General features: G+C 41.9%; 1 protein-coding gene across 18 annotated transcripts in view; it reads right to left on the bottom strand.

The window, feature by feature from the left end:
• Positions 1-12,083, bottom strand: part of SULF2 (sulfatase 2) — a 293,351-nt gene that overhangs the window by 60,885 nt on the left and 220,383 nt on the right. For all 18 annotated transcript variants that reach the window (XM_034413833.3, XM_087889122.1, XM_087889133.1 and 15 more), the window contains 2 exons: positions 8,401-8,552; positions 883-1,052 (listed from right to left, as the gene is read on the bottom strand). In XM_034413833.3, coding sequence (XP_034269724.2) covers positions 883-1,052; positions 8,401-8,552 — 322 coding nt within the window. The remainder of the gene's footprint in view (positions 1-882; positions 1,053-8,400; positions 8,553-12,083) is intronic.

Here is a 12,083-nt window from a genome sequence, read left to right as displayed (position 1 = left end):
ACACTGTTACCTTCCCACCAAAGGTGGGAAGGTGGTCCCTATTTTTTCTATTTGCATTTTTACATGCTTTTGAACTGCTAGGTTGGCAGAAGCTGGAAGAAGTAACGGGAGCTCACCCTGTTACGCAGCACTAGGGATTCGAACCGCTGAACTGCTGACCTTTCGATCAACAAGTTCAGCGTCTTAGCCATTGAGCCACTGCATTCCTCTTCTCAATATGCACTCACACATTTCCTCCCTTCCTCCCATCCAATTTTTCAGTGAATTCTTTCTTGGAATTTTGAATCTGTAGCTTTTCATTAAAACATTATTATCTTCCAAATAATACACACACTTACATATTGTATCCCAACACCTCACCTACAAAATAAAAAACAATATATGCAATTAGCAGGGGCAAATTTCTGTGGGCTGTTTTCACCCAACACACCTAACCAGTTAAAGATGGATTTGCACATTTTAAGGTTTGATTTGGTTTATAGGTTAATGTATTTTCAAACCAAGTCTGTCTGTGGTCAATAGGCCATACTTCTAGATAATCATACTTAAAATTACAGTTTAAATCTCTACCCTATCCTATCATCTACTGTTAACCTATGTATCTATTTTTCCCAATTATTTTTCGGTCCTTGACAATGTTTCTGCCACACCAAAAGGTAAACTTTGCAGAACGATACATTATACTCAAACAGCAAATAGTTGCAGAGTTTTGAAAGTTGGAAAATATACTGAGCTATTCTGTTTTAGGATAAAGTAATGACAAGATGCAAATAATCCGCTAATTATTTCACAGAAATGTATTTAATTTATAATAAATATAGATTATAATGACTTTATACTGGAATTACATAAAATTGATGTGTATTATTTATGTTTACTTACATGTGTTGGGAAGCATTGGGGAAGAGATGAGAATAGTGAGGGGCTGAATCTTCTGGACCATGTGGAGCTGCGTGACTAAGAACCATCAAAACTGGCCGATGGGGATACATCTTCTTTGATATTCGGAAAAAGCTAATACTGTCATTGGTGATCAAGTCAGTCAGATAGTCCTGAAAGGATGAGATGAAGATAAGAAGCACAACAATGGTTAGAATGTAGCATTGCAATCTAATTCTGCCCACAGTCTGGAGGTCCATCCTGATAGGGCATGAGGTTGACTAAGCTTTCCATTCTTCTGAGGCTGATAAAATGATGACCCAGATTGTTGGGGACAATATGCTGACACTATCAACCAGTTAGAAAGTGCTATAAAGCACTATGGAGTGTTATATAAGGCTAAGTACTACTTAAGAGAAGCAAAATCAAAATATAAAATTATCGTTTAAGAATGAAGACAACCAAGAGTTATTTTCAGTGCTTGTACAGTACATATATGCTACTGCTCTATTTCAAATGTATTTTCTTAAATATTTTTCTTAAGTATTTTCTTAAGATCTACTATGTTGCTTGAAAACCATCTGTTCTTCCATCAGGTTCTTGGTCATTTCTGTTCTTCCTCACTTGCGAACTAGGGGTCAAACTAAGAAAATGGATTATTATGCCATATTTGGGAGGGACTGTGGAAAACAGAACAGTTGGCGAAAGCTGTAAAAGAAGATATAGTCATGTTATTTTCAGCTTTGACATAGCTATTACGACAGCAAGGAAACAGACAAATGTCTTGTCACCTTAAAATTACAGAGAATATGTTATACCCATAAGACCTACCAAAACAGGAGGGTATATGCTGGGAAACTCACTGCTTTCATAAAAATATTAAATATAAATGCTGGATATTGAAGTGGTAACGAGAGGCACAACCAAGCAAGTGACAACAGCTCTTTAATTTACAGTGAGACTTCAGCAAAAACTCAGAGGCTGCAGCCCTCCTTATATACAATCCTGGAGGGACTGTCAGCCAATCAAAAACATAGGCAGGTTTGAAACTCCCGCTTAAAAGTATCAATACATAACACCCCTCCCTTCCCAGAAGGCACTAACATTCAAATATTTACATAAGTACACACAAAATCTCGCAGGTGCCCAGGCCGAGTTCTCGTCCTAGTTGACCTGCGCAGTTCAGTGTTTGGCAGGGCGTCGAGCTGGTCGGAGGGACTTTCTGTCTCTCCCGGCTCCGCCAATGGAACCTCCTGGATTTTGTCCGGGGCGTGGTTATCCCCGGTTGGGAGTGGCGACTCGCTGGGGCAGCGCTGGAACCAGGGCTTGTCAGCTAAGTATTCTCGCGAACCCGGGCTTGAGTTAGCTGTTTTGGGAAAGTTGTTATAGTTAGGCTCGGAGATGTCTAAATTGATGTTTGCTTCGCCGACTACCCTTTTTCTCAGCTGGTCTATGTGGCGCTTCCAGAGTCTGTCTACCCCTACGTCTACCGTATAAGATTTCGGGCCCGTTATGCCCACTATGGTTCCTGCAACCCATAGAGGTCCGCTGGCATAGTTTCGAGCGAACACCGGGGACCCAATCTGAAACTGTCTTAGTCCTGAGGTCTCTCCCTTGAAATTTTCGTGCGAGTAGTTAGGATGAAGCCTATCTAACATGCACCGAAGCTTCCTGCCCATGAGGAGCTCTGCTGGGCTTCTCCCTGTGGCTGTGCATGGTGTGGCATGCTGGACCACTAGGAATTGGTCTATCCTGGCCTGCCAGTCCCCGTTATCTAGTCTCGATAGGGCCTCTTTGGCCGTTCTTACAAAACGTTCGGCCAATCCGTTAGAAGCCGGGTGGAACGGGGCCGATAGGGCATGGCGGATGCCCAGTCCGGCCAAGTAACCCTCGAACAGGGTTGCTGTGAATTGAGGGCCGTTGTCAGATACTAGAGTATCCAGTAGGCCATGTGTGGCAAATAGCTTGCAAAGGGCTTTAATGACTGCCTCGGCTGTGGTAGAGGGCATTAGGATTATTTCGAGCCATTTCGAAAAGGCATCAACTACAATTAAAAATGTTTGCCCATGGAAGGGGCCAGCGAAATCTATATGGATCCTCCCCCATGGCCCTTTTGGTTTCTCCCACTCTCGGATGGGCGCTACTGGGGGATCGGGGCGAGACTCCTGGCAGGGTCTGCACTTCCCCACCCACTCAGAGATAACTTGGTCCATGTTGGGCCACCATACATAACTGCGGGCTAAACTTTTCATTCTGACAATGCCCAGATGCCCTTCGTGCAGCAATTCTAAGACTCTTGTTCGTAGTTTCGTTGGCACTACCACCCTGTCACCCCACAACAAACAACCACCTTGCGTAAACAGTTCATTTTGTTTGTTTACAAACCTTGGTAGTCCCCCCCGTCCACCTTGACCGGCCACCCTTTTAGCACCCACCCCATCACAGTGCGAATGATCGGGTCCCTGGCTGAGGCTTTTGCCACTTCGGCAGAGGAAATAGGTCCCAAAGTTAATGTGTCCAGTAGAAGGACGGAGGCCTCTGGTGTTGGATTGGTCAGTAAGTCAGGTAGGGGGCAGCGGCTGAGGGCATCCGCATCACCCAGGGTCTGTCCGGGTCGGTGTACAAGCTGATATGAATAGGCCGAAAGAAAAATAGCCCATCTAGTCAAACATGGGGAAAGAGCAGCGGGGGTGGGCCTGTCGCCTGCCAAGAGTCCTAGCAAGGGCCGGTGATCAGTCACAAGTTCGAATTGCCGGCCATAAAGGTATTCGTGGAACTTTTTAACCCCCGCAATTGCAGCCAGAGCCTCTCTGTCCAATTGACTATAGTTCCGCTCTGCGCTTGACAGAGTGCGAGAGTAAAATGCAATGGGCGCCTCTAGGCCGTTCGGCAGTCTATGGCCTAGGACGGCACCAACTCCTACGGGGGAGGCGTCACAAACCAATACAAGCGGTAGCGCTGCGTTGTATTGGATTAGGAAACTGTCTGCCGATAGAAGTCTCTTTACAGCCTCGAATGCGGCTGCTTGTGGTTTCCCCCAGACCCATGGTACATTCTTCCCCAATAGCTTGTGTAGGGGATCTGCGACGGTAGCCTTGTCTTTCAGGAACATTGAGTAAAAATTGAGCAGTCCAAGGAAGGCTTGGAGCTCAGCTTTGGTCTTGGGGGCAGGTGCGCTCTTAATAGCTCTCACCTTGCTTTCGGTAGGGTGGATGCCTGTGCCGTCCACCCTGTACCCCAAAAATTCAACGGAGGGGACTGCTATCATACACTTGTTTTTTTTTAATTTGAGTCCCGCTTCCCTGAATCTGAACAGGACATTTCTAACTCTGTCCCCAAGTTGTTGTTCGTCCTGAGCGCTGACTAGGACGTCATCGAAATATGGCACCACCCCGGGAAGCCCTTGCAACAGGCGCTCCATGGTGCTTTGAAATAGGCCGGGTGCTACGCTCACCCCGAACTGGAGCCTGGTGCATTTAAATGCACCCCTATGGGTTACTATTGTCTGTGCCTCAGCCATGGCATCGTCGACAGGAAGTTGTTGATATGCCTGGGCCAGGTCTAATTTAGCAAAAAATTTTCCTGGCCCCAGGGAGTGTAGTAGATGATGCACGATCGGCACCGGATAGGCGCTCGGTTGCAAAGCCTTGTTGATCGTGCACTTGTAGTCGGCGCAAATTCTAATTGAGCCATCCGACTTAACTGGGGTCACTATGGGGGTTTCCCATTTTGCGTGGTCAACGGGAACCAAGATCCCTTGTTTAATTAATTTGTCTAGTTCCGCATCGATCTTTGGTTTCAATGCAAAGGGCACCCGTCTCGCCTTGAGTCTTATTTGGGCTACGTTGGGGTCTAGATTAAGAGAGATGGGGGTCCCCACATACTTGCCCAACGTGTCCCCGAAAACGTCCTGGAACTCGGTCAGGAGACTTTTAACGATGACTTGAGCATCTGGTGGACGCCGGTGAAGCCCATGCCGAGGGCTCGGAACCACCCCATGACGAGAAGGCTGGGAAGCTGCTTCATGACGATGGTCAGTGGCAGGTCTCTTTCGTAGTCTCCGTAGGTGACTCGGAACGTGCCCACGCCCTCGAGGGGGACTCGGTTCCCCTGGTAGTCTAGGATGCGCAGTCTCTGTTTGGAGAGCTGGTCCTTCCGGAACGACGGCAGGAGGGTCTTTAGGGTCGCCCATGACATTATGGAGAGAGCTGATCCAGTGTCGATCTCCATCGAGCATGGCTTGCCGTTGATTTCGGCCACCGTGCTGACTTTGTCCTCGATTTCCGCGCTGGCCTGGTCGATGTGAATGCTGCGGCCATCTCGAGGTTCAAATTCGCGCCGTTTTTTCGCGCCTTCTCTCGTTGGTTGTTTCTGGCGCGCTGATTCTGGTTGGCTGCGGCGCTCACGTGGTTGGTGTTTTCTGGGCAGAATGGCTCTACAGACTCGCGCCAAGTGCCCTTTTTTCTCGCAACGCCTGCAGATAGCCTCCCTGCATTTGCAGGACAGTCTATCATGGTGCCCTCCACAGCTGGAACAGCTTCGCCGCGGGCTGCCTGTGTCCTTTCTCTGGTGCTCCGTTCGGAAGACGTCCTCATCCGACTCGGACTCCGAGCTGGATCCGGCGTCTTCTCTGTGCACTGGGGCAGACTTGGTGTTGTCTTTGCTGGTCAGAGGACGCTGCAGCGTTTCTGCGGCTTTTGTGGAGGCTTCATGAGCCCTAGCCTCGTCTAGGGCTCCAGCAAGCGTCAAATCAGGCTTGGCGAGCAGGTGCCGTTGCAGCCTAATGTCCCGGACACCACAGATAAGTTGCTCAAGCAATGCATCGTCCAAGTCTCTATAGTCGCAATGGGTTGCAGCTTTTCTCAGGCTGGCCATGTATGCGCTGACCGGTTCTCCCTCTCGCTGCACACGCTGTCTGAGTTGGTATCGTTGCACGAACTTGGAGGGCACGGGAGCATAGTGAGCCCGGAGCGTGGCAATCAGGGTGTTCCAGGAGACGGTCTGGACCGGCGTTGGCTCGCACAGTGACTCTGCCATCTCGAACACGTCCGGTCCACAGTGGCTTAGGAAGAGGGCCCTCTTCCGATTAGCGGAGAGCCCTTGCATGTCGCTGGCTTCGAGCGAGCATTCGAACCTCGTCAGGTACGAGACCCATTTTTCGCGGGTCGGATCAAAAGGCTTGGGCGGAACGTAGGCAGACATGTTCGGTATGCCTCCTGTAGTTCGCCTCGTCACCTAGCTGAAGCTCGTGGTCTCACTGGTTCGCTTCTTGTGACCTCTATCCCACCTTCGTCGCCAATGAAGTGGTTCAGGAATAACGAGAGGCACAACCAAGCAAGTGACAACAGCTCTTTAATTTACAGTGAGACTTCAGCAAAAACTCAGAGGCTGCAGCCCTCTTTATATACAATCCTGGAGGGACTGTCAGCCAATCAGAAACATAGGCAGGTTTGAAACTCCCGCTTAAAAGTATCAATACATAACAGATATAAAACTGTGGCGTAAAATTATAGGTGTGCTTAAATTTGCAGCAAAACAATGCATTCCATAAGATAGATATTAATATAAAACTTGATTCCTGCTTAGATGTTATTATGACTAGGTCAAACTTGGCTTGTAGTAACTGAGAGGGCTCTTGGAATCCAAGTGGACAATCATTTAAATATAGGCCAACAGATTAATGCATTAATCTGGGCTGCATTACTAGAGGAATAGAATCAAGATCATGTGAAGTATTAGTACTGATTTACAAAGACTTAAGTACAGCCATACTTGGAATACTGCATCCTGTTTTGGTCACCACAATATAAAAAAGATATTAAGATCATGGAAAGAATACAGAAAAGAGCAATAAAGATTAGGGGACTAGAAGCTAAAACATGAAGAACAATTGCAGGAATGGATAAATCTAATCCAGTGAAAAGAAGTTTAAAATTTAATGTTGTACTGTAAAAATATAAAAATTGAGAAGCATCACAGTTCAATTTGAAATCCATTTTTAAATTTAAGAAACTGCAAATCATATTGTGGTACCTCATGGTTGTTTGGAAAAGAAACCTTCCTGAAATTTTGGACCAGCTATTACCGAGCAACACTGATCAGCTTTTAACACCCTTTACAGTACTGTCTAGATATGGTGGGCCACAATTCTAATAATTCTCTCTCTAATCAAATACATCTAAATGGCACCAGGCGGAGGAGATTTATTAATAACATTTATTTACTGATCCATAATATAAAACTGTCTGGAAAGCATTATAACACTATTTGAATGCAAAATAATACAATCTAAATGTGATTGTATAACAATAAGGTAAATCAAACATAGGCTCTTAAAACAAAAAGCGTAAATTTACAGCCATACTTTTTTTTTTTTTAAATTGAGTCTGAGATTATATGCAATGCATAAAAGGCCTTGGAACTGAAAAGACTTCAAGAATACTGCCAAGTAAATCACTCAAAGGAAACTGTTCTGTATCCAAAAATGTTCTTCTATCTGGTAATAACCTACCTTGGTTCATTTGATTGGCTCTAAATAATGAAGCAGAGATTCTGAAGATTTTAAATATCAAAAACAAACACAGAAGAAAAGGTAACCTCATCTCAAACCATTTAGGTTTTTAAATATTAAAATTGGCATTTTAAATTGAGCTCAGTAGTACATTAGGAAACAAGAGAGTTGCATTAGGAGATGGATTTTTAAATAGGTAGGCAGATTCTTATTTTCTTTTGAAACTAGAGATAGTTTAAAAATAGCTGGTGATGCACCCAAGAGAGTTGCTATTAAAAGAAAAAAGGTCTCTATGTGATAGAGAAACAGTTTTTTTTTAAAGCACTCCTTTATTAATTTAACATTCTTGGTTAAAACTTAGATTCGTTCACTCTATTAAATCTGAATATGCATACAAGAACATACCCATTCCTGTTTTGCTACTCTCAATGAACAATAAAAGAATGCAATGCTACATGAATGTTACATTCCAAATAGCTTTACTTTTAATAGTTCATTGTAATTAAGAGATTATATCACAAATGTACTCTTGATCTCATTTTCATAGCCCTGCAACTAAATATTGAATTTAGGGATTAGTGACAGATTTAGAATTGACCAACAGCAGCATCTCACAACCATGGAAGCAATGATTTTGCAATAAAAGAATTACAGGCATACAGCAGTACAGAATATAACCCTGTATGTTAATTAAAGTAGAGAACACCAGCCAAAACAGTATGAGTCAAGCTACAATCAAATCTATTTCTCAGCTGGTAAGCATATTGGAATGTTTACCATCTCAGGAATTGCCTGCTGTCACTAAATAAATTTTAAATCATATATCCCTCCAGAAGTAAAATGATAATGTACAGCCTAAAGAGCGGGTTTATGGATTACAGTTTATATTACCAGCAGTGGCTCTCAGCTATAAAACAAATACTTTAATTAGACTAAATCCATAACGTATCTGGGCTAATCTCACAGTTAGGATCAAGGGGGACAAATTAAAATAAATCAATAGGACCTACCCTAGTGTAGTCAGATCCGTGCTTTTCCTTTACTCCATTTCTACAGAGCGTGTAGTTGTAAAAACGAGAGTTCTTAAGTAATCCAACCCATTCTTTCCAGCCAGGAGGCACATAGGAACCATTATATTCATTTAGATACTTCCCAAAGAAAGCTGGAAGCAGAGAATGACAAGATAGGTAAAGAGACGGCAATACATAAACATGTCTCACACATCATCTGCAAGGTTTTTTTGCAACAGATTTCATACAACCCAGAAATATGAAAAAGGTGTGTGTTAATATGTATTTTCTATAGGGATAAAACTAAATATGAAATACACATTGATCTTGCCACAATAATACTGTATATAATAATGTTTGCGACAGTCACTAATCTATTGTTGAGGGGGAAGTTATATTAGGTTACGCTCAGTATGATAAAGGCCGGAAGCCTTTGTTTCTTTTCCCTTTTTCTTTTATTCTCTCTTTTTTCTTTTGCACTTTTGAAACTTCTTTCACACTTTCCTTTTTTTTTGTTTCGTTTGTATTTGTTTTTGCTATGTCTATTAAAAACTTCAATGCAAATTATTATTTGCAAAGTCACTAATATATTATTAATAACTTTAAATGCTTTTAACCTGCCAATTTTCGACAGTGGTTTAGCTGGCTATCATTTATAAAATATAAAAATAAATTAGTAGAAAAGAATACTACAGAAATTATAAAAATATTTAAACAACCTTTTGATATAGGCCTTTTGATTAAAAAAAAAGAAAGAGAAAAAGCAGAATATTTTTACTGATTTCAGAAAGCTGGCCTCTTTTGTAAACGACTTCCAGATTTTATCATTGAAAGTGTGCTGTTCCTAATAAGAAAGATCTCACTGGTTCTTGGGATTTACAAGAGGGTGGTGTGGTGTGACCGTGAGAAGGTGGAGTTACATATTGTGGCTTCTACATGCACACACTTTGTCTAATGAAAGGGCAGTTGTGATTTTGGGTCATCTTGCATAGTATAAAGATTTTACATAGTTGACTTCTAATTCATGCAGAGTCAGAGATATATTAATACATTCCAGTTCCATCAATTTAACCATTAATGTCAGACTTCCTTTAATTAGGTCCTCTCCACAGTCCTTGCAAAATAACAACAACAAAATTAAACAACTGTGATTAAAGCAGAGACACAAATAACTGAACTCAAGAAAGGGCTGTGTAACTTGAGATGGTCTCCCAAGATAGATTGCTTTCTGGGCACTTTTCATATTTAGAGAGCAAAATGTAATTTACAATAATGTGTGGGTAAGTGAACAATGAAGCACTTCTCCTGGCCTGAAATCTAGGGGATAATGGATTAAGATACTGATTCTTATCCAGAGAAGAAGGTATACAAACATCTAAAGGTTTTTGTGCCTTGTCATTATGTGTAATGGTATATGGGGATGACCTTGGGAGCTGGTGGTGGGAGGAAGAGATGCTGCCAAAGAACAATAAGATAAAATAGTCCACAACTGCATAATGGGCAAGGAAAGAAACTTTGACTGGAACTTCCCTAACTTCTCAGGCTGTAAAAGAGACAATGGGAGAAGTCTGTGGAGATTCTCAGTCAATCCAGGTCATAGTTATCTCAAAGGTGCTTTTTTAAAAGGCAACTGGACTGTTTTTTTCCTTGCAGAGGAAAAAGATGAAGTTTTGCTTCTCATCCAAGAAGCTTCATCAGTTCTAGCAGTATAGTGGGGGCTATGGAGGGATTGGTTCTGACCGGGGGAGGGGGGAATTGGAAGGATCATATTTTTTCCAGTCATCTGGTCTTAGCACTTTCTCTGAGAGCTCTTGAGAAGATAAACCCTCAAGTAGCCTCAAGAGCTTCCAAACCCGCGCCCCCCCATTCTGTCAGAACTAATCCCTCCATCGCCCCCACCATACTGCCAGAACCAATGAAGGTTCATGGACAAGAAGCAAAATGTCTTCTTCTTCCTCAACAGTCCAGTTGCCTTTTGAAAAGCACCTTTGAGACAGATGGTGGGATATTTGTACTATCAGATTTCTAAGGCTGATCTCAACCGTCCCAGTACCCCAGACAGGAAACATGACCAGATGAACTAATTCTGCTTTACTGTAAGATTACATTAACAGAATCCTGCAAGTTTGTTTGAAGACATTTATTTTGCTCTAGAGACTTTGTTTTCTTTTATGACTTACATAAAATCTCTAGTTCACAATGTCTAGTGATTAGTACAAGATAAGAATCTCTACTCTGATGACTAACCTCATTTTCACGGAAAGGGATGTTTCTTCTTTCCTCAACTATTTTTGTTACTTACCCAGAATAACTGTTTGTTTTAAGAATATTTTATGACTTGATATATACTTGATGAGTCCAAAGTCTAGCTTTATATGTCATGACACAGTTCTCTCTCACTGTCTTCTTCTCTCAATAACTGTGTGAGTTGCTGGGACCAGTAGATGGTAGTCACACAAGGTGTGTGTGCAAAACTAGGTTTGAGACTTTACAATATGTAATTTGAGAACATTTTCAATTCTACTTTTTAAATGCAATTGTTGTTTCTAAGGGTTTTGTGTCTGTTGTGATTTCTTTTTCAGGCAGTTTGCCAAATGCAAAATATGCATTGTGCATGAACAGTATACATATTTTTGTTACACCCTTGAGCTTTTTGATTGCCAAATGCAAGCAATGTGCAGTATGCAATGTTTTTCATTAGAAAAAAAAACTCTCCCTTATGTTGTCCACTGGATATTGTTGAAATATGTATTATGAATTTACTTATGTTTTCTTATTGCCATGAGATCTAAGAGACAACCATTATATGTGCCAGAACTAAGTTTTTTTCCCCCCAAAGAAATGTTCATTTGGACTTTTACAAAACAGGATCCTATCCTATGCTATTCCATCTTATCCTATCCCACTCATCCCATTCATTTATACCAATATAATTTACAGCAAAAAAAAGAAAAACAATAGGTATGTGAAAGTTACTCAGTTTTTAAATATTCATGGGTAGCTATTAAGAGGCAAATAACAAAATATGCTTTGCAGCTTTGGATGCAAATATGTGTCTTGTGAAATTGTGATGTCGCAATTAATTGCAAAAGGCCAATCTTGTGTCATATCCCATCAATTTTGTCATGTTGGCATCATTGTTGCTAATTGCAGATGCCTAGATCTACACAGAACTGTAGTCATACATCAAAAAATAAATCCAAGCTTTTTGTATATAATTCAATATCACATTAACATCTTTACACATTATTACTCTTTCCAAAACATTACAGCACATATTAAAATAAAATGGAGTGAATATAGAACAAGTTCAAATCATGTTTCTCTATTTCCTCACATATAATAGTGTGACTCCAGCATAACAAAAAGTGGTATCCAATTCTTCCTAAACTGCTGATGTGCTCCAGAGCTGGTAGTCTTACTATTGCATTTGGCTACTAGACTCTCTTCTGCGATGTAAAAGTATACTTAACTAACACAGGTAATTCTTGACATGACCAGTTGTTTAGCAACTATTGAAAGTTATAACAGACATCAAAAAAAGAGTACTTATGCCCTTGATTTGAACTTCTGTTGATCTACCCACCCTTTGTGCTCATGTGGTCACAGTCTGGATGATTGGCATCCAATCTGCACTTATGGTCATTTTTAGCATCCCATGGTCATGTGACTGTGATTTAAAA

The sequence above is a fragment of the Pantherophis guttatus genome, chromosome 3, assembly GCF_059756535.1.
Source record: "Pantherophis guttatus breed Tessera chromosome 3, ASM5975653v1, whole genome shotgun sequence".
NCBI classification, from domain to species: Eukaryota; Metazoa; Chordata; class Lepidosauria; order Squamata; family Colubridae; genus Pantherophis; species Pantherophis guttatus.
The sequence above is the reverse complement of the archived record's forward strand: the minus strand, read 5'-3'. Positions and strand labels throughout refer to the sequence as shown.